This window comes from Pseudochaenichthys georgianus, chromosome 4 (genome assembly GCF_902827115.2).
Source record: "Pseudochaenichthys georgianus chromosome 4, fPseGeo1.2, whole genome shotgun sequence".
Taxonomy (NCBI): Eukaryota; Metazoa; Chordata; class Actinopteri; order Perciformes; family Channichthyidae; genus Pseudochaenichthys; species Pseudochaenichthys georgianus.
In genome coordinates this window covers 19,298,882-19,322,625 of record NC_047506.1, presented here as the reverse complement: position 1 = coordinate 19,322,625, position 23,744 = coordinate 19,298,882, and the positions used below count along the sequence as shown (strand labels likewise).

General features: G+C 42.4%; 1 protein-coding gene across 5 annotated transcripts in view; it reads left to right on the top strand.

The window, feature by feature from the left end:
* The window catches only part of LOC117445202 (3',5'-cyclic-AMP phosphodiesterase 4C-like), a 168,307-nt gene that overhangs the window by 28,145 nt on the left and 116,418 nt on the right, over nucleotides 1-23,744 (top strand). For 2 of the 5 annotated variants that reach the window (XM_034080678.2, XM_034080681.2), the window contains exon 3: nucleotides 11,052-11,260. In XM_034080678.2, coding sequence (XP_033936569.1) covers nucleotides 11,052-11,260 — 209 coding nt within the window. Of the gene's footprint in view, nucleotides 1-11,051; nucleotides 11,261-16,008; nucleotides 16,324-23,744 lie in introns of those variants that run through there. The other 3 variants (XM_034080682.2, XM_034080680.2, XM_034080679.2) reach the window with 2 other exon arrangements.

Below are 23,744 nucleotides of genomic sequence, written 5' to 3'. Positions count from 1 at the left end.
AGTTGCAATTTTGGTTCACCTTTTAACTGATGATTTGATCCTATTAATAACGATTTTGTTTTTCCGGCATTAAGTACCAACTTATTATTTATGACCCACTCTGATATCAGTAGTAGATCTTTATTCATAACATTTGTCAACTCTCTTGTAGTTGATGCTGCATAATATATTGTTGAGTCATCTGCATACATTACAATTTTAGCTTTTTCTAACACTAATGGTAGGTCATTTGTAAAAATAGAAAATAAAAGTGGTCCCAAACAACTACCCTGAGGTACTCCACAGGTGACTTTTTTCATCTTTGAGAGACTTCCATTAAAAAAAACAGTTTGACTTCGATTTGTCAGGTAACTTTCTAACCACTTCAGCGTTTCCAAATGAAAACCATATTGTTCCAGCTTGTGTAACAACAAAGAATGGTCAATGACATCAAAAGCAGAACTAAAATCGAGTAGTACTGCACCCACTAACTTCCTATTATCTAGTTCGCCCTTCCAGTCATCTGTCATTTGTGTTAAAGCGGTGCATGTGGAATGGCCAGGTCTATAAGCATGTTGATACACAGTATTAAGTTTGTTACCTTCAAAGTATTTTTGTATTTGATTGAAAATTATTCTCTCCATTATCTTTGCTAATGCTGGTAATAAACTTATTGGACGGCTATTTGTACCAGAAAATGGTCCAGCTGGATTTTTTGCAAGTGGAATAATTTTTGCTATTTTCCATGCCTGTGGGCAAATACATTTATCAATACTCAAATTTATAATATGACAGATGGGCTCTGCAACAAAATTAGCAACATATCTAAGAAATGTACCAACTAAATTATCCACTCCTGGTGGTTTATCATTACATTTACCTAGTAGACATTCAACATCTGTAATTGTCACTTTTTCTATTTTAAATGTACACTTCTTATTTTTCATAATTAAATCCTGTATTAGAAATGTGGAGTTACTATTTATAGTTTGATTCATATTTATCCTCAAATGTTTTACTTTATCAAGAAAATAATCATTCAGATGATTAGCAATTTGTACTGGTTTCGTCAAAAATGTCCCATCCACCTCAAGATATGTTGAGGTGGATTTCGGCTTACGGCCCATCATGCCATTCACTAAGCTCCACAGTTTTTTCTTGTCATCCTTTATCTCTTTAATTTTATTTCCATAATACAACTGTTTTTTCTTTTTATTTAATGCTGTAACATAATTCCTTAACCTTCTATAAATGTGCCCGTCTGACTCATAACTTGATGAGAGCTACATTTTTTTGCATCATCTCTTTGTTTCATTAGATCCCTTAATTCCTCATCTAACCAGGGTGCTCTAAAGTTCCTTACAGTCTGTTTTCTAAGTGGAGCATGTTTATCAATCACCATAACAAATTGAAGACATCAAGAGCATCATCTGGATCGACTTTCTCAAAAACATGTTTCCAACATATCATTTGAACATCCTGGATAAATGACTCTTCACTAAAATATTTCATTGATCTCCTCACAATGACTTTTGGTCCAGCTTTTGGCACCTTTGTCTTTCTCACGATAATTATTAAATTATGATCAGAACACCCTACTGGAATTGATATTGCCTGAGAACATACATGGCTAAAATTAGTAAATATATGATCAATACAAGTTGCACTTTTTGACCCATCTTTCTTGATGCATATCCTAGTAGGTTTAGTCACCATTTGTACCAAGTTACATGTATTAATTATTGTCTGCAGCTTGTTTTTAAGGGCACAGTGCAACATATTCCAGTCAATATTTAAATCTCCGATAAAATAAATCTCTCTGTCAAGATCACAAACTTTGTCTAACATTTCACATAATTTGTCTAAATAAATTAAGTTTGCATTTGGAGGTCTGTAACAACATCCTACCAACAAAGGTTTCAAGTGAGGTAAATTAATTTGCAACCAAAGTACTTCAATATCAGCAGACATCAAATCATATCTCACTTTAGCTGGTATTTGCTTTTGAATGTATACTGCCACCCCACCTCCATCTGCATTCCTGTCCTTTCTAAATATTCTATATCCATCAATATCCACAGCAGCGTCATTAAATGTGTCATCTAAGTGAGTTTCAGATATTGCTAACAAATGAATACCACATGATAATATTTCCTCTATCTCAGACACTTTATTTCTTAAACTACATATATTTATGTGAGCCAATTTAAACCCTTTACTTGGTAACTTATTCAACATTAAGATGGCAATTTAAATGTTATCTCTTTTTCACTTCCTATCAAAATGAGAGCTGAACTAAAACATACATGTAACACAATTTCAACCACACACACCATCACATACATAACCCAACATTTATCTGCACATAGATTGCTATAAATGTGCATACTCACTCGCTCAATTAGACGAGCTTCACGGTAGCTCTCGAACATTTTAAATAATAGTATGAAATATATTCATGGTAATGTCTCGCAACACTAGATATAATCAATACATCACAATTACATTTTAGGAAGAATAAACAACAATAGAGACAAGTTGAAATTTGTCTCTATTCAAAATCTAATAAACATAAATTCATACTCGCAGATGATGAAGTAAATAACTTCAAATAAATGAGTAGATAACTCAGACCAGTGAATATTGGCCCACAAGAAAATAAAACAATTGTGGAGATCACCAAAACTGCAACAATTTCCATTTTCATAATACAATTAATTTCTTCTCCTATATGTATAATCATACCATCTATCTGGTGATGTCAATCAGTCATTTCCCACCTTCATTTCTGGTTTGAACTGAAACCGGGCTTATCACTGTTTTATAGAAATGCTCAGCTTCACTACAGTCCCGATAAAGTTTGGTTTGTCCATTGAAGGTTACGATGAGCGTTGCGGGGAACAATAGCCCATGCCTCACCTCAGCCTTGCGAAGCTTCATCCTGACGTCATTGAATAGGGCTCTCTTCCTGGCAACATCCGGAGTAATATCAGGAAATATCTTCACTCGCATGTCACGGAAAATAATCTCTCCCTTGCTTCTTGCCAGCTTCAAGATAGCTTCCTTAGCTTGATATCTCTGCATAGTGACAATCATAGGTCTGGGTCTCAAATCAGTCCCCTGCCCAATCCTGTATGCAATCTCGACTGCCGGTTCACATGAGAGCTCACTTCCGAACACCTCCTTTAAAAAGTTTGTCACAAAGGCAATGGGATCGCTCTTCTCAATGTCCGTTTTCAGTCCAATCACACGTAGATTAAACTTTCTGCTTTGAATCTCCATCCTCTCTATTTTGTCTTTGAACTCTTTGCTTTCCTTCATTAGATTGCCATTTGCGGTTTCGAGTATAGCAACCCTACAATCCATGTCGGTTATCCCCTCCTCCATATCACCGAGCTTCTGACAACATGAGTCAAGTTCTCCCTTTAAAGCATCAAGCTGCGGCTGGAATTTCTCGAAAGCAGCCCCTATCTCCTCTCTTATTATGGAGCGTATTAGTACCGCCAGCTCCGAGTGGTTCACCTGCGAGGCCCCGCTCTCCATGGCGTTCTCCTCTGCTGCTTGTGTGTCAATCACTCCCGAAAGACCGCTGCTCTCATTCAATGGCACTTTAGCCTTTTTGTTTGGTTTCTTCGGTGGCATTACATTCCCCACATCGTATTTCGCTATAAACTTTGAGTGATCAACTTGCTCATCTGATCATAACCTGATTTCTCAAAAAGTTTGGTACGGGAGCTACACGCTCTCAGACTTCACACACAACTTCCACGCATGCTCAGTTGTCCGAGTGGCGGCTGGCGGCTCAGAGAGAGGTCTCTGGTTACAGCTTTATGATGGTTTGAATACCTTGGTTTTCTGAGTAACCTGCTCTCTTGTGTGCATGTGAAGCTACTGCAGTGCATTACATATATTCTCTGTGATGTTGAGTTTTTTTGGTTGATACACACTTCTCTCGTCACATACTGTAATAATAATAATAATAATAATAATAATAATAATAGATGTGTATGTCAATAATTAGACATTCATATCAACAGCACCTCTACAGATTAGATTCCTAGAGGTGAGAAATTCTCTTTTTACATTCTTCACACATATTTTCTCACTTTTCATGTGATAGCCAAGTGTGACCCGAATGTCTTCCGGGAAAGACTGTCCACAAATGTTTGACGTAATCCCCATGTTTAAGCATTTCCGTCAGCACCTGTACTAATAACAATAAGTTGTTCACCCCAAATTCAAATGTGGCCCTTCTGATCAGGTTTTAACACTTAAGATATCTAACGAGGTTTCTCAACATGTAGTACAACTTATTCTAAAGCATAATTCAACCTTTGAATGCAGTACCGCCACGTTTGTGGATCAATATACGGTTAAAATGTTTTCCATTGTACTGAGAAAGAACCAAGGAGAAAAACAAATCGAAGAGTCAGTTAAAAAAGTTGTATTGATATCCGATAGCAGCAGAGACAAAGACCGTCTGAGGTGACGGGTGTTTTGAGGAGGCAGTTGTACTGATGGTGCCATGTTTGGTTTTTGGCACTTGACGGCCCCGAGCAGTGAAGTGAGACTTGCTGTTGCAGATTGTAGGATGTCAGATCAATATCCACCACCTCTCTCCGAGCACTTCTCACCAGGTGACAACTCTGTTAACTCTGCTGAAGCACAAAGGTCAAAGAAACAGAGGCTCTCTGCCGCCTTGGCTAAAATGAGCATGGATCTTTTTTTGTTTGGCTCCCTCAATCCTGTATGACACTTTTTAATTAGAAAAGGTCTTCCTGGTTATCTATTTTTTACACAAACACATACACAGGCAGAATATCGCCATGGAAGTGTTTGTCAAGAAGACAAAGCTGCTGCCTCTCTGCTTGTCGTCTTTAAACGCTGCAATCTGCAATTACAGGGCTTCATAGGGTTCAAATGGATTGGCAGGAGGAACATGTTAAAAAAGGCCAGTTTGGGAGACAGACAAAGCACTCACTTGTTGTCAGATGGGAAGTGTTTATGCTTTGCCCACAGGGCAGATAGGGCAGATGACACACATCTGTGGATTTATGCGTGTAATTTAATTATTTATTCAAGTTATTTATTGAAACATTTCAAATAAAGACAGCTACATCATTTCACAATTTAATTTGTTATGGAAGGACAATTCTTATTTGGGCAATTCAATTATTTATAAACATAAAACATTTATACATCCACAGTAAGGTTATTCAAACATAATTGTTACTGATAGATTTTTGGGACATTAAAGTCTCATGTCAAATGTTTTATTAATGGAGGTCTCAGTAATTTGTATTCATTTTTTACTTGATTGAAACTATAGGTTACTTACGTAACCCCAGGACTCAGAGTAACATGAAGTGAGATGTCTCACTATGGGATGCGCCTCATCGCGGAGCAAACAGAAGCATCAATTTCATTACGCCAATCCTGATTGGCCGGTGATTCTTGACGTCAACGTCAGGGGAAATCACCCCCTATAAGTAGCCTGCGCCACGACGCATGCGTCATTCAAAATAAGCACCTCTTCTCGCTTCACCATAGCAAGGAGGGCCGTCTGGTGAGACATCTCACTTCATGTTACTCTGAGTGCTGGGGTTACGTAAGTAACCTATAGTTCTCATTCATAACACTCCGTTCGATGTCTCACTATGGGATATTGTAGCTCCCGTATTGCCAGACGAGCTTATCTCGAAGATCACCGATCAACCAGAATTTAACATGTGGAGTCCCGACTCAACAAGGTGCCCAGCACTGCTCGGGCCACGCTTGGAGCGGAGACGTCCAGCCTGTAAAAGCGGACAAAAGTGAGTGGCGAAGACCAGCTTGCCGCCGCACAGATATCCTGGATGGAAACACCCTTGAACAAAGCCCAGGATGTAGCCAGGCCCCGAGTCGAGTGAGCCCGCAGACCCAAAGGTGCTTGCAGATTCTGACTCATATAGGCCAAAGCAATCGCCTCCACGATCCAGTGGGATAGTCGTTGCTTAGTAACAGGCTTACCCTTGTGAGGTTTAGCCCAGGACACGAAGAGTTGGTCATTAAGACAAAGCTCTTTTGATCTGTCCATATATGTGTGCAAAGCCCGGACTGGACACAACAGATCCTGCTGCTGCTCCCCGGAGGAAACCAGCTGCGGAGGAAATGCCTCAATGTCAATCGGGGTACACGAACCAACCACCCTTGGTGGAAAGGCAGGGTTGGGTTTCAACAACACTCTCGTTTGTCCTGGGGCGAACTGAGTGCATGAGGGATGTACAGACAGTGCATGGATATCACTGACCCGTTTAGCGGATGCCAGGGCCAGTAACAGCACTGTCTTGAGTGACAGATGTTTCATGTCCGCTCCCTCCAGGGGTTCAAATGGGGTCATTTTGAGCCCATTTAAAACCACTGCCAGGTCCCATCAGGGCACCAGCGACCTGGAGACAGGGAGGAGCCTGCGAGCTCCCTTCATAAAACGGCAAACCAAAGGATGTTGGCTAGCCGTCTTACCCTCAAAGCCCACATGGCATGCAGCAATAGCAGCCAGGTACACCTTGATCGTGGAAAAAGCTCTGTGTTTATCGATCAAGTCCTGTAGGAATGATAAAATCACCCCGACAGGACATTGAAAAGAGATGTGCCCTTCTTGAAGGCACCACTCCTCAAACACCCTCTACTTACAGTCGTAAAGAGACCTGGTGGAGGAAGCTCTCGCACTCTGAATAGTGTTTATCACCTTCTGAGGGAGTCCCACTGTATTCAGATTGTACCACTCATGGGTCAGGCCCATAGTGCCCCGCGCTCTGGGCGTGGGTGAAGGATCGCCCTCCCCGCCTGAGACAATCTGTCCCTGCGTGGTGGGGGCTGCCACGGCTGCCCGCACAACAGCTGATATATCCCCGCCAGCCCGTATATTGCGGGCTAGGGTGGAAACATCAGAGTAAGTGTGTGGCGTTGCTCCTTCACTCTGGCCAGAGTTGGGGGTAATAGAGCCAGGGGTGGGAACGTGTACAGAGGACCCGGAGGTCAATCGTGTACGAGTGCGTCCCCGCCTAACGGTGCGTTTAAATCGTGCATTAAAGAGAACAGCTGTCATTGAGCATTTTCTCCCCTTGCGAACAGATTTAACGCGGCTCCGCCGTAACGCACCCACAGCAGACTCTCGATCCTTGGATGAGGAGTCCAGTCTGCATAGAGTGGTGCACCCTTTGACAGTAATTCTGTCCCTAGGTGCATAACACCCGGTACTTGTGTCGTTCTCAGAGAGAGGAGACGTCTGCCGCTCCAAGGGATAAGTTTGTGTGCCAGTGTGTGTGACTGGAGACAACGCAAACTCCCCTGGCGGTTCATACACGATATCGTGTTGTCTATCCTCACGGGGACATGAAGTCCTCTGAGAGAAGGCAGGAAGCATTTTTGGGTGGGGAACACCGCTAAAAGCTCCGGGTAATTTACGCGTGCCCGCTGGAAGTCTCTGTTCTAGAGACCTCTCACCGGGCGACCTTCGTAAGTCCCCTATCAGCCTGTCTGACCTGCGTCCGTGGTGACCACCTTCTGTGAAAGGACTGCACCCGTAGGCGCGTCCCGCACTGGAAAAGTCGGGTGTAGTGCCACTACGCATTACATAATAACCAAAACTCTCCGTACGCCGTGGCGTTCGGGGTTTAGTTTTATTATGAGGCCCATGTTGGGCGGGTGCTTTACGAGGACATTTTCCTCCGTAATCTGACTCCGCTCGGTGAGAGAGAGAACCTTTCTCTCCAGAATGTGGGTTAACTCTCTCTGGGTTTGTGAAAACAGATAAATTATAACTGTTTTGAGAAGCCCAGGCAGACATCGTGAGTATCTCCTGCTGTATGCTCCTTAGAGCCAGCTGGGATGTCACTCTTATGGCTCCGACCGGCACTGCGCATGTGCGTGACGGAGGTGCCTTTTCAGCTCCAGCCGGTACTGCGCATGTGTGTGCCGGTGGTGCCCTCACGGCTCCAGTCGGCACTGCGCCTGCCGGTGGTGCCCTTAAAGCCCCGGCCGGCACTGCGCATGTGTGTGGCGGTGGCTTCACGGACCCGTCAATAATCCGTCCTTTGAGAGATGCCGTAGCTGCTCTTGAAAGGGGAAGGATTGACGGGCCGTTCTTTACAGCTCTAGCCGGCACTGCGTACGCACGTGGCGGTAGTGCCCTTAAAGCCCCAACCGGCACTGCGCATGCGCATAGCGGTGGTGCCTTCACAGACCCGTTTATTATCCGCCTTTTGAGAGAGGCCGTAGCTGCTCTCAGAAGGGGATTTATGGTTAACGGACTGTTTATTGTCTTTCTTTTCATTTTTTTGGGCTGCGCCCTTGGCCGGAGCCTGGATGCGTCAGCGGAAAATGGTTTATTCAGACAATAACGATGTGACATGTGTCTTGTGCGGACTTGAGGATTGAGGGACACATTTAGAGCCGGGGAAGGAACTTCCAGCTCCGTCACGGAGGGGAGAAGGAGGGGCTGTCAGGCAGCTCGCTTCTTCTTCCTCGCCTGCTGGCCGAAATTCTGGGTCGGCTGTGCCTGGGCTACAGCCGGAACCGGAGATTTTCTAGACCAACTCGCCCTCGTCTCCTGCCTGGGCTGGGGACTCGGGGCGGGCTGCGCCCTCTGCTGTCCTGGTACTTTGAACCCAGGAGAGCGCGGTACAGCGTGGGCGAAGGGCCGCCGTTGCAAAGGCCGCGGCTGGACCCTTCGAGGGAGACAAAGGTGGAGAGCCTCGTCTTCCTTCTTTTTCGACTCGCCGAAAATCGATGGGCATGTCAAGCACATCTTCCTTTTCCCGGTCTGGGAGGTTGGTGAGGTTGAGCCATCTAGCTCTTTCCTGCACCACCATGATCCCCATTACCTTGCCCGTGGCCTGGACGGCGCAGCGTTGGACACGGAGACAAATGTCTGTGACCGCGGCTATCTCGTCCAGAGTGGCCGGTCCAGGATTGCTCGACATATCCTCACAGAGCTCCGCTTGGTATGCGGTTAGCATCGAGGAAACGTTCAGAGCCCTGGCGGACAATGCTGCGGCTCTGTAGGCACGTTCCGTCATGGTAGACTGGAATCGGTCCGTTTTCGCTGGCAGCGTGGGGTTCCTGCTTGGCGGCTGGCCCATCCTCGGTAGGAGGTGGGCTGCCACCAGCGGTTCCATAGGTGGTATGTGGAGCAGGCCAAGCCTACTGTCACAGTCAAGGGAGTGGGCACCCTGGATTGGGGCCTTGTTGCTAAAGGGCCGGTCTCTCCACGAGACCGACACCTCATCCAACATCTCCGGGAAGACCGGGAGGAGTTGCCTCTTTGCCCTCGTTGTTTGGGAAAAAAGTTTTCCCTCGTAACGGGACCTGGAGGTCTCCTTGGCCACTTCGGGCCATGGGATGTCTAGTTGACACACGGCTTGTAGGTCCATACTGAGACAGGGCGAAGCTGGTGTGCTGTCGCCCGGGGGAGCAGCCATCGCTCCCGGCTTTGCAGCCTGAGTCGATGACATGAAGATGTCGTCTTCCTGTTCATCCGAGTCAGACAGGAGGAACTCAGAGATGTACTCTTCGTCCTCCATGCAGTCTAACTCCAGGACATCTTCCGCGGGTGAAACCGTGGTGAGGTCCAGTCGGGAGCCCCAGCTTGGTATAGCGTGGGGCCCCGTTCCTGCGTTTCTTGCCGCCACCGGATCTCGGCCTGATATGGCGCGGGATTCCGGTTCTGCGGGTGCCGCTGTCGGTGAGCCCCACACCGCAGTGAGGGGCTCCATCTCTCCGGCAGACGTCCCCGTGTCTTGATTGCCGGTCGGCGGATCAGTGGACATGAGGGGGTCCCGTCCCGACAGGTTAACTTGTTGCGCTAACCTTCGGTGGAGGCTCTTCACGGTGAGGCGGGCACAATGTCCGCACGAGCCGGGGTTGTCGATGGCCTCCTGGGCGTGTTCCAGCCCGAGGCAGGACGAACAGATCTGGTGTGAGTCTGTGCCTGACACTTTCAACCCGCAACCGCAGCGCCGAGCCTCCGAGTTCCTGACTCCTCTGGTGTGAGGGGGAGAGGCGTCCATCTCGTTCGCCGTGAGGCGTGGAGAGGGTCCGCTCATGACAGGTACGTTCGAGAAAAAAATGTTTACCGATCTGTCTTTAATCCGGGGGGAAAAGGACAGCGTGGGTCTTTTTCTCTCAAGGATATTACCTGGTATGGTAATATTCCTGTAATCCTTTTCTCCTCCGTGGAAGAGAGAAGAAAAAAGTGTCCTCGCTACCGTGGTGTCGGTAGTGAGGGAAAAAACACAAGTTAGCAACTGGTGTGTTGCTAACTTGAAGTCAAAACCTTACCTTACTCCAGAGGAAGAACGGCGAGGTTGACTATAATACTCTTCTGTGAGAGAATCGGGTAGCTGGCTAACGCCCGTCGACCGAAATTAGCTTTGGGTTCAGTCTGTGGACTGTTAAGCTAGCCCGGCTACCGTTCGAGATGTGCTCTGAAGCGAGAAGAGGTGTTTGAATGACGCATGCGTCGTGGCGCAGGCTACTTATAGGGGGTGATTTCCCCTGACGTTGACGTCAAGAATCACCGGCCAATCAGGATTGGCGTAATGAGATTGATGCTTCTGTTTGCTCCGCGATGAGGCGCATCCCATAGTGAGACATCGAACGGAGTGTTATGAATGAGAACACACAATATACTTTTTGGGTACATTTTGCATCCACCCTGCACTAAATACATCTATAGTTATACTGTATAAAGTAGTATGTTGGCCAGTACTGTAGATTTAATATGCATACTATTTGGTTAGTCCAGTGAAAGAACAAGAATTCAGGCACGACCTGTCCCTACATTTTGTCGGAGATGGTGTCACATTTAAAACTTGATGCAACCCTGCATTATGTCAATCTCATTTACACAATTCCCAAACTTTCATCCAACTTTATAGTTTTTTGTTTCAGATTAATTTATCTGGGTATTTTTCACATCCAACAATCATCGTGTGTGTGTGTGTGTGTGGTTGTGGGGGGTGTCCCTATCATAAAAATACTGCCAGTAATACAAGCTATTTCTTATCTGTATTCATACTCTTTCCCTCGAGGTCCAGGGTCGCCGGGATTCTCTGCCTGCGGTCCACCAGGCGGTGCGCCGGCGTTTTTCCGGGCCGCTGCTGCTGCCTCCTCTGTGGAGGAGACACTCCTGCCAGGAGCACCCATGGGAGACCCGGCGGTCGTCAGTGACACACACTCTGCCTCTGGAGCGACTGGAGGAGCTGTACATCCAAGCACTGGCCAGTCATGATGAGCACCGGTCAGTCAGTCAGTCACACACGCACGCACGCACGCACTACAGCCTCTCATGCTGTTTTGTATTGCTGGGTTTCTACGTTTGTTTTTCTCAGATAACAGGTTAGTATAATTACTGCAAGTATTTTGAAGATGAATCACTCTAGCTGTGGGTTATTATGCTTTTTATAATACTATTGACTGCCTGTAGGTGACCATGTAGCAAATGTTCCTCTGAAACGGATAAGGTATTTTGTTATTGTTGTTGCTGTAATTCATCTTGTGAGTTGTTGTTGTTATGTGTTTAGCTTTGATTTGGAGCATCTGTTGGCCTGCGTCACGAGGAAAACGATGAGTGTTCAACACAGATGCTTTTTTCCAAAATATTTGATCAATTTAATGGACTTGCAGTCTAGTCTTGCGACCACTCAATGCTCTTTTACAGTTCATGTGAGCACATTCATACACTGATGCAGGGGCGGATCTAGACAAATATTCATGGGGGGGCAAGAGGGTGGCAGGAGATTTTGAGGGGTGGCATCCCCTGACAGAAGTATATGCTGATTTAAATCGCAATCATATCAATCAATTAGGGGTGTAACGGTACACGTACCCGTACTGAAATTATTCGGTACGTGCCCTTCGGTTCGGTACACGTGTGTACCGAATGAATATAGCATTAAACGTAAAAAATTGAGAACATGGACAATGTTCTGGAAGTAATCTCAGGTATATATCATAGAGCGACCAAGTCATTTCATTGGACGAGAGGCATACTATGAGAGCTGGTCACAGGGATGCGTTCAAATGTAGTCAGTAATTTGAGGAACTGTCGAAATGGCGAATGCAGATAAAGTTGAGCTGAAAATCCTCCAGCATCATTGAAGTCTCCAGTTTGGGAACATTTTGGTTTCGCAGTTACGTACAAGGATGACAGACAAAGACAGGTGGACCGAACCAAAGCTGTTTGTCGGCATTGTTCAACTAACATTGGTTACGCGGCTGGCAATACATCACACTCATTTGAAAAGGCATCACCCGAATGTGAATATCACCGGTACCAAAAGAAAAAAGACTGAAGTGCAAACCCAACTCCCACTAGCATTTAAGCCTCCACCACTCGCAAAAAGTTCAGACCGAGCCAAAGCTATTACAAACGCCAAATATCCTTATGTTGCCATGTTAGCAAAGCGCTACCTGGCTGTATCTGCTGCCACTGTCCCTAGCGAGAGGGTGTTCTCCACAGCAGGAGACATTGCTAGTGCCAGCAGATCTGCCATTTCAGCAAGCAATGTGGACAAGTTCATCTTTCTTTAAACAACATGAAAATACAATGACAAGCAAGTCCTAATGTCAAGCTGGCTGCTTAGGTAGTACAGTTCAAATACAGATTATTTCAGTTCATCGAAATGCTGCACCTTAATGTTTATTTTATTAAATTTTGTATTTATTTGAATACATTAGTCACAGTTTAATAATAATAAAAAAAATTGTTTTAATGTTTTGTGATAATTTTTTCTGCTGTACCGAAAACGTACTGAACCGAACCGCGACCTAAAAACGAGGTACGTACCGAACCGAAATGTTTGTGAACCGTTACACCCCTACAATCAATGTTAACTTGGAAAGCCAAAATATTAATATTTTAACTCAATCACATACGTGATATTATTGTGGCACATCAGTAAAGCCTTACATATAAGGTGGCAGACGTAATTTAATGAATTTTAACTGAACAATAACTGAATGAGTTTGTCTCACTCTTAGACCAGCAGGGGTACCAAATCTATGCAGACTGCTGCAATAAGTACATTAATTAACTGTCTCATCGATGTTTGTCTGAATGAATATGATACTATTAACAATCATATTATTCCTATCAGCTGTCAATCACTGTTAATAAATAATAATAATAATAATAGATTTAATTTGTTAGCGTTTTTACAGGTGCTCAAAGACGCTTTACAGATATAGTGAAGAACTGTTATGATTCACATATTCATTTATTATTGAATAAACTATATTTTTTGGAGGAGTTAATGATGAATGTTCATCAAGATGCTTGCTCACCCTCCTTCAAATTTGAAAAACAAGTAATGATATCATTATTGATATACAGTTACAACCTTGACTTTACATCAGAAAGAACAAACATTAAAGAAGTGACTAACTGCATCAGTTAGGGTTACAAAACGTGTATTCAGCTAAAACATAAACATCGCTGCAGTTATTATCCAGTGGAAGGTCCTTACCTACTGGCCTAGTTAAATCAAAGTGGTTACTTTCTGTTGGCTGGGCAGTGTAGTTTTACACACCGTCTTATTTTACTTTTTCAGGACTTAAAACAGTTTTTTGGGGGCAGACCCCCTCAAAGAAAAAAATATATACACGGATACAAGGTCATCATCTTAACAGTTTGTTATTCTCATCGAGTCATCCGTGAGCAGAGCATCAAGTTGGCATGTCTATTATAGCTGAATGCGGCGATTACTATTTTGTTCAGCAAAACGCCTCACAAACTTATTAAGATCAACAGCTGTAGTGCGTTTTGATTCAATGCTGAGTACAGCCAAACTGACAGTCTCTTCTCTGTCAGTGTAGACCGCAACTACCTCATTCCTTCAGTGCTTGGGTCCGAAAGGCTTCTCGTTTTGCGCCGTCCCCCCGTTCAAGTGAATTCGCCACCAATCATATTTCCACTCTCGCGCCAGGACCGGGGGAGGGGTTACATGACGTGCATCTTGTGCTGCATTCACTTGCACTCGGACATTAGAGACTTTCTTGTCCACAGTATTGAGTATGTAAGTTGCTTTGGATAAAAGCGTTAAACAAGTATCATGTAATGTAATGTATTCACACACACATACTCAGGGCTCTGCCTTTTGAAGCAATTTGGCCAAAGAGCCGAGGATCAAACCGATGATCTTCTGATTGATGGACACCCCCATATTAGTGTGATGTAAAATTAGAAAATGGAACCATGAAAATCCAGTAATTACATTTATTTCTGACATACTTCTGTTTTTCTTTCGCTCTCCCTTCCTCTCTATGAGGTCAGCAGGATAAGTAACCTGTACTCATTATCTCTAATTACCTTGTTGTATCTCAGTGTTTTGTTTAGTTCAAGTGGACACCTAGGAAACAGAAGACTTTCTGTCTGAGCAACTCGAGCTTTCTGACACTGATTGTGATTTCATGAAATAATGATGGCCCTTTTCCCTTTACAAAATGCCTGGTAATTGCTGCAACATACAGAGACCTGTCACTGAAAGTGTGTGTGTGTGTGTGTGTGTGTGTGTGTGTGTGTGTGTGTGTGTGTGTGTGTGTGTGTGTGTGGTTGTCCGCATGTGTGTGTGCTTGTGTGTGCTGTCCAGACATTAATGACAGAGGGAGCAAATACTTTCCTTCAAATTCCTGATTTATTAGGATATATGGCATGAAGCCAGCAAGAAATAAAATATGAAATAAAACATACTCAAACCTATTCAAACACCGCTATGTTGGACATGTTCCAATGACTTCCATTATCAACCTTTAAATTGTTGAATTTGAAGTCGGCTTGATTTTTTGCGAAAAGAGTTTCATTTAGGAGTATCTTTCAGTTTCACACTGCCATTGCCATGATCTGAAATCGATGTTTTACAACGCCTGCTTAAAGGTCTCCTATTATGCTATTTTTAGGCATATATTATGGGTCTCGGATATATACAAATAAATAAAAAACATGTCTATGATGTGTTTTGCTCAAAATACTAAACAGATCATACATTTTAGACACCCCTCATATCCCTCTGTTGTAGCCTTGTTAGAGAACTGCAGATTCGGGGTCCATAGCTTGGAAAAAAAAGAGGAGGGGGAGCTAATGCCTGCTCAGAATTTTACCGGCAGATACAGCTAAATGCTGCCGTGATTAAATGCCATCCTGTTCTAAACCACATCAAGGATTATTTCTGAAACAGTATGGAGCTCAAATGCTTTTTCTCTTGCGGGTTTACCACAAAGTGAGTTCCTTTTTTTATTTCCTGCTTTTTTACACATACTCTCTCCAGTACAGGTTAGCTCTGAGTGTTTGCGATGCTTGCTAATGTAAACTAAGACCATATTACGTCCAAAACAGTCGGGCATTGTTTCTGATAGCAACGTTTCTGATAGGGCCGTGGGTCCGCATTGCCGATATCACGTCAAATCGGACGCAAATCTGGATCAGCTCCATTGAACCCCCGTTTTTAGAGATTTGGGTACGGAGCAAAAGAGAGGGTTTTGTTTTCTGACACACCGGGTACACATATGTATAAAAGTGCATTTTGCATGATAGGTCCCCTTTAAATTACAAAATAAATTGTGAGGTCTCAACACTTGTACACAATTTGTTTTTCAGACTCCTTGCTTTTGGTTTATTTATTCTGATGAAAGAGATTAAGTCTCTTAATCCAAAGCAGCAAACAATACAAAGCAACATAACATTTTCTCTTGAAAAAAATCAAGTTTTCTCAGTTGAATGTCAGTTGATTAATTGAGTAATGTTTCACCCACAAAATTATTTGCTGGACTCTCTGATTAAAGACAACACTAACGGATTGCAGTCTTAAACTGGGTTTAAACTACTTATTGTTCATGTTGCATATTGATGATTGAGATTGAAAGAGTCGCAGGGTGGAAGATAAAGAAGCAGAGCTAGAGATGTTGACACTATAAAAGGAGAGACAACAGAGGAGGGAGAGAGAGAGAGAGAGAGAGAGAGACGCTTTCAGCACTCCGGCTCGTGGACAGCAGCGCAGCACCATGCCACGTGCTCAGCTCTCTGTCCTTTAACGGTTTCCTGCTTAAACTCGCAGTTTAGCGCTTTTTCCTCGCTCAAAACTCGCTTTCAAAACCAAAGTAGAACATGGAGTGTACCGCGCTGAGCAGAGAGGGAGCAGGGCTTGCCAAGCCGCCACAACATCTGTGGCGGCAGCCCCGGACCCACATACGCATCAAACAGCGCTTCCACTCGGACACCGAGCGCTACCTGTGCCGCAACCGGACCCTGGAGAAGCTGCGACCCGGGCTGAAGAAGCCCCGCATGTCCTGGCCCTCCCCGATGAGACGGTAACCCCTTTCCTCTCTGAAGTGTATAAACTCACCACTGCTTAAATCGGCATAAACGTTCAATAAAGTTAAGTTGGCTTTATGAAGATACAGATAGCCAAATACTGACTGATCAATAGAGCAATTAGCTAGTTATTTTTCTATCGGGACTGTTGACATGTAATGTTGAATATAAAGCAGGAGTGCATTCATTTGATGATTTAGAAGTATAATATGGAAAAGTATCATAAGACTGCCAAGATATACTGAATACATTTAAAAGGCTACTTAATTGGCACCATCCCCCACACATAAAAGTGTATAAATGACCACCAAACATCTCCAGTAGACTTTCTCCCCTATTATGGTGACATTGATGTCCAGGAGTTAAATGATTAATGTTTAGATGTTATTATTTAAAGGAAAACTACACATACGTAGTTACAAAATGTAGCCTGGGTCCAGAGATTTTCTTTTGGGGTGCTGTGGGGTAGCTTGACGTTTCACAGAGGCTGCTCAAACATTTAGGGTTTTCCCTTAATCTACCGGGCGCTAGTTGAATTTTCTACCGCTACACTCCCCACACGCACATACACAGTAGCCTATACTTGTTACAATGAAGGCTCGATAATCAGCTCACGGCATATAGATGTAAGCTAAGGAAATGTGCTATTTTTACAAGTGGGGGGTGGACCTCACACACACACACACACACACACACACACACACACACACACACACACACACACACACACACACACACACACACACACACACACACACACACACACACACACACACACACACACACACACACACACACACACACACACACACACACACACACACACACACACACACACACACACACACAGCTTTCATTCACAGTTATGTACTGTGGCATATTATTTTCAAATCAATAATTTTTCAAATTATGAATTTCACACGTAAATATAAAAAAAGACATACATTTCTAGCCTAGCGCCCCCCTGGCACCGCCTATGCCTGGGTCATCAATCATTCTCTGCTGGTTGTTGTAATGCCATGGCAAAATCTCTCTGACTCTTTTGGGTTGCTTTACACTACAACCTTTTAACCCTGGTGTTATAAATGGGTGATGAATATTCAGAGCTTTGATGAAGCACTGAATATTCATTAGATGGGCTGTACACGTAGTCATGACTGAGCATTACCCTAAATGCCAACACAGTTAAGATAAGATATTGAATCAGTAAATTAGAAGTCAAGTTTGTCTGCTTTCATAAACACCTGCTAGAAAAAATCCTATTGACAGAGGTTTCTGCCGTCTTTAAGAGTTTGCTTTCTGAAAAGATAACCAATCGATTATTTCACAAGGAATCTTGTTTTCTTTCTAAACAGTGTGTTAATCTTAACAATATGTTCCGAATAAGTTCCTTAAATGTTGCTTGAAGTGCTTCCAGTCATAGAAAACCTGTTGACATCATTGCTTCACGGCTTTATTTCGATGTCTAATGCATACACTATTAATTATGTATGCATTGTTCATTTTCCTTATTCATTGCATTATCTGCTATCTGTGATAGTTCTGGCATTTTGAAAACATTGATTTCCAATTACTTTTTGGAGCCTGTCAACTCACACAGTTTGCCCTCACTCAAATAAGCCTTTAGGATGTCGCAGTGGAGGAAATTGTTGGGGAATAAATTGCACCCAATAACCCGTTTCCTTGGGGACGTTTCATTACTAGATGTTGTTTGGTCAACACTGCAGGAGGCTTAATGAGAGAACACGTTTCTCCTGCTGTTGCTGACCTGTTATTTGGGTTTAGTGAAACGCATTACTGGAGTGTTTAATATTGCATTTTTACTTGTTTCAAAACCTCCTACAAGTAGATGTTATTTCAAGTTCATAAAGCATTCAATTACAATATTGAGTTTCCTTGATTGTTAGAATTAATCAGATTCCCAGCATGAAACTAAACAGGGAAACCTGTAATTTCTCTCTTGGTCCTGGCAGGTTCATCATAGTAAAAGCCCCAGAAACAACACTGTGACTGACTGTTCTACCTGTTCTTCAGGCATGGCTTTATGTAATACTCTTTGTACTTTGAGGGATAATGGAGGAGATGTGAGTGATGTAGTTACACTAAACGGCTCTCTAAACCTCATCAGTCAGGCTGACACAGAGCTCCTCTGCTTCACTGTCAATCCTTACCTCGATTGTACCCAAGTGCTGTCAGGGAAAAAGATTGATAGCTAGCTAGTGTTGGTGCCTCGACTTGTTTTCGTGTTATTTTGCAATTCCTCATTTGACAAAAGAGCATGGCCTTTGCTATTAAGTCATATTGGAAATAAGGTAACACATGAAGAAAAGGAGAACATATTTTATTACAGCGACATATTGAAAATCTTGTTTGAGATGTATTAGCTTTAACTGTGATTATTTCCATTTTAACGAGATTTGAAGGAAACACTACCCACTCTCCTGTTGCATCGTTATGTTTATATGTTCTGTAGTTCAGTAAGTTAGTGGCATACACTCACCCTCCACATTTGGACACCTGGCTTCTATGTTTGTCCTGAAACTGAAGAGAACATATTGCAAAAGTCAATAAACATCCTTGTGATTGATTGAGTTGAACAGGTGCGAACACAACTTGCACTTCAGCTTCCCATACACCGATTACTGTCAACAAGCAACGCTGCGACTCGTCTCTCCTCAGAAGCGTTCACACATGAGTGGCGAAGCTGTTTTTGTCCCCTGATGACAACATGTGTTCTAATTAAGGCTTATTTAGGCTTCAACACTGTGAAGCATGAACTCTGCAATAACATGTATTTAGGTATTACCCTCTTCACACGCCTTGTAGGGTGTTTGGTTTATTTGTTCAGGTACTGTATATAAGATGGACTTGCATTATGTTAACACTTGACAGCACTTGTCTTCGAGTGAAGAGAAAATCCCCTTCTCTCCCTTTTGGTATTTATAGGTGCAATACATCAGTCAACACCTAAATGTCTCGTCTAGCTTGTCTATTTGGACGGATGCATGCTTCCTGCTACCATCTCCAAGCGGTAGTATATTTCCATTTAGATGGTTTCTAAAAGTGTATTATTTTGTCCAATGTTTGTTTACCTTGTGAACTGCTTTAAGTCGATCAAGAGTTCATTTTTTTCTTTGGCATTTGAACCTGGATTTTTGACAGCTGAATACATTAGGCCACACATAGAGAGGGGCGTTTGATGATGAAATCCAACCAGACAATGCCGTTATGTGGTTTAGACCTTAGCCATCTGTCTACCAGGGAGCTCTTGGTTTACATATTCAATTATATTCTGATAACTAGCCGATCATCCAGAATGAATCTTTCTGGTTTATTTGTATGACATTCATGGGTTGAAAGACGTTATGTCTGTTGAAAAAAAATAATGACAATATATATATTATTATATAAACCTGCCACATAGACTGTATCTTTCTGGCATTTAATATACAGTTGGTGACAAAAGAACAATATGAATGAGATTAGATAAATGTTTGTTTGTTACTTTGTCACCTCTAATCAGTATCAGTTGGCCACAGTCTCACCCAGAAGTAAAGAATCAATAGAAACGCAATATATACAAAAGTACATTCTTATCCGACTGTTCTCGATGCTGTTACATTGATTTGATATGTACTGTATCAGACCCACATTTTAATACAATTCATGATGGAGGATGAACAGCAGGTTTAATCTTTGATAAAGTACAAGAAGTGTCAATGAGCTCACACTGATATATCAGCACACTTGGATCAATCCTTTGGTGTACTATAAGCTCAACCTCTTGTTGTTGGAATTGTAGTTTTTAAAGACTGAATGGAGTACTATAAGGCATCCAAATGGAAGCAATACTTGTTATAAAATATAAAAGTGATTAAATACAATGAGAATAGAGCAAACATGAATTGAATGATAGCTATAATACTATTGAATAATATTCACTGAGAGTACGACAGTGAGATGTTACAGTATGTGTGAGGTGTGTTTTTTTGTAACTGTGTGAAAACTAATTATAAATATCGATACAAACGGATGGTCAGAGTTCACTAACATCAGCCAACACTGGGTGATGACGGCTGAAATGCAAACAAGTTGAGCTGTAGGTAGGAGTAAGAGCAGTGAGTCAGCCTGCTTTAAAGCTACCAACAACAATACTGCTTTCATTCTTCCCTGAATACATCCTTTTTCCTTTTTTTTTATCCCAGAATGCCTCTGGTTGTGTGTCATCCCATATGACTCAGATTGGTCCCTAATATAGGTGGGATGAACGTTTAACACACGATTTAAAACATGAATGGTTATAAAGCCACCTCTGTTTCATATATTTTCATCTTTATCATCCTTAAGATTTTATGGTGAAAGCAAATAATTATTTCCTCAATTAGCAATACAAAATATGTTTAATGACATTTGAAAGTTATAATTGTCCAGATTATATTGTGAATTGTGCTATTTATGGCCACGACAATAAAAAATAAAAATGGTATAAGCTACGTTCCCTAAGAGGGCTGGGGCTCATAGAGGTTACTATGAATCATCATCCAGTCTGGATATCGGTGATTGAAACACACAACATATAACATTTACCATCCATAAGCATTTCATTTGCTCAGTGTAAACTCTTCATAATCGTGGGTATTGTTTCACTTTTTTTTGTGTTTATTTTTGGGAACTTGGACCAAACGTTGGGCCTTTTGAACATTGGATTTTTCACTATAGTTAATTCACTCCTGTGGTTTTATGGCTCCTTTTCACATGTATGAGTATACATATGAAGCACACTATTCCTGATGTCTAAGTTTTTGCAATGAAGTATGTCAATGTAGTCATATGGTGACATCTCTTAGTTAATCCGCCTCCATTTCTAGATAATGTTATGTATGTGTAACCTGGGGCACTCATGGGCTGGCAAAGCCAACAGGGCAGATGCACACTATAGAGTTAATTAGACCGAAGCCTGCTCTCCAGGTTGAATTACAATGGATTAAATGAACAAATTGAGATGAATTGTCATGCTCAAGGACCCTTTAACTAAACATGTTACTCGTGATCAAGGCATGCCGGATCTTAAGGAAATGAGAAGTCTCTGGACGTCATGCTGTAACATCTGCAGTGTGGTCATATTTTCCTTGTGGCTGCACTCCGAGGCTGCGAGTCGTGAGAAAGGAAAGTGTGGACCAATGTTCAACTTGAAATGAGAACGGCCTGCTTGGAAAGCCCTTCTTATGCCGGGATGGTGAACAATTACACCCGTTGCTATGGAGCCCATCTGTTTTCCAGGGATAATTACATGAAGGTTATCAGAGGGGGGGCAGCTATCGAGACAGAAAAACTGAACCTTTCCAACCAATCTTATGTTAACAAAACACACAAAAGCTAGTTGTATTGGCAGTGCTCTTAGACGAGACTAGTGAAAGCTACTGTGGTGTTTAAGGCGTATCGCTGCATGGGCTGACCTGCAGATGTCAGTTTTTGTGTGGATGTTGCAGTTTCATGTTCCATTACTTTAAAGAGCCCTTTTAACGCTACCGGGAACACTGCAAGAGGGGATTTTCCAGTGATGCTGATGGATCACTTAATTCTGCCCTAATGAACAATTCTCTTGTCAATAGTGCTTTTTGTTATGGGTCTACGAGTCCCTTTAAGAAAATCTAATACAGACTTGTGATTGTTAAAGGTGAGGATGAGTGTCCATTGGCTGAGACATCGATTGGTTATCATTGTGGTTTATTGAAAAGTTGACAGAGGAATCACGAAGCAGACTGCACCCTTCACCTCGATGTGAGCAGAAGACAATCACGGGCATCCATTGAGACACTCTTCAGTCTCTGAGTTTGTTTTTCATCTGGGCAGAAACCAGTAGGTGGACTCTGGAGACTCCTTTCAAACACGACTGAGAAACACATGACAGTCGGCAGGGAAACATAGTCAAAATGTAAATGATCCTTGTGGCTAATATATTTTGACTGATGATGAATGTGCAACCATATTCTTTTGTTATTTATTACAATTCTGTGTTTGGCTTTCAATGAGCTTTCTATGATCTGAGTGTATACATAAAAACTATTAACACATGAATAAATGAAGGTGTTATTAAAGCTAATGTAAATGAACCATCATTTCAAAGTAGTTTGGTTCCTTCCTGTTCTCGGTGCATGTGCCTGTGGCTGGTAGTTCGACTCGTGCAGAATTTAAAGTGTTTGCTCATTCCCAGACAGACCAGTCGCCCGTGGCAGAGACAGGGCAGGCGTTTCTTGGAAAATGCTTTTTTTTACCTGCTTAACAAAGTTGTTTGTTGTATTTACTCAGGATGAGATGTTAAATGGGCTATGATGCCCTATTGTACTTTCCTAGAATACATTTGTCACTGCCTTGCTTCCTGCATAAAGAACAATACATGACAGACCTTCACATGCTGTAGCTCTGATAAAGAAAATCAGTTAGACTTTTCATTAAAGATTTAAATGAATACATTGTAAATGTTGAATAATGACTCATACATTATTCATTCAGAGATCCTGCATGCTGACTTTCACTCTAACCTTTTAATAATGACTTTATGTGAAGCAACTGTATTATATGTGATTTGGGAAATTTGCTTAAAACATGCACAAGACAATACATTCTTCCCTGAAAATGACATTTTTCTGATTGCCTGTCCTGTGATTAAGGCATGGTGACTCAATCTAGACCTCTAATTCTCAACGCAAATGTCCACCTGCACTGTTATCTTTTCTCTGTGAGCACACATTTCCCGCCTGACATGGGCTTTTGGAAAGTGAAAATTAGCATTGGGAGTAACATTTTCTCATTTTCTTCATTTTCGTGTGTCACAATGGAAGACAAAATATGCAGACACAGACATTTACAATGTAAACAATACTGGAACATTGCTTCTTACAGGCCTACAGGGGAATTGTCAGCCTTTGACAATAAATAATGAATGCAGAATAAAGAGGAAAGAATGAATGATTCCACAGACACTATCTGTTATGTGAAGAATGTCTTTTATTATCTCTCCAGTGGCATCCCACTCACGAGAGAGATAGTGAATTATCCAAATGGCTCATGCAGGCGCTTTAATCTTAGTATCAGGCAGCACTGTCGCTCTTCAGCAAGAAGGTCACTGTGGAGTCTGCAGGCTGTCCCTGTCCACTTTATGCTAAAATCATAATTAATACAATTATTCATATTGCCCTTTTTAAAAACATGTTTACAATGCTGGCAATGCTAAAGAAGACAAAAGGATGCAAAGACACAACAAACAAGAGGATGAAAGATAAAACCATTCAATAGATAAAAACAATAAAAACATGTATATACAATTAATACTAATTAAACAAATTCAAGCAGTGATTTAAAAATAGGTTACTGACTCTGCCAGCCTTTCCTCCTCAGGCTGGTTGTTTTAAAAGCC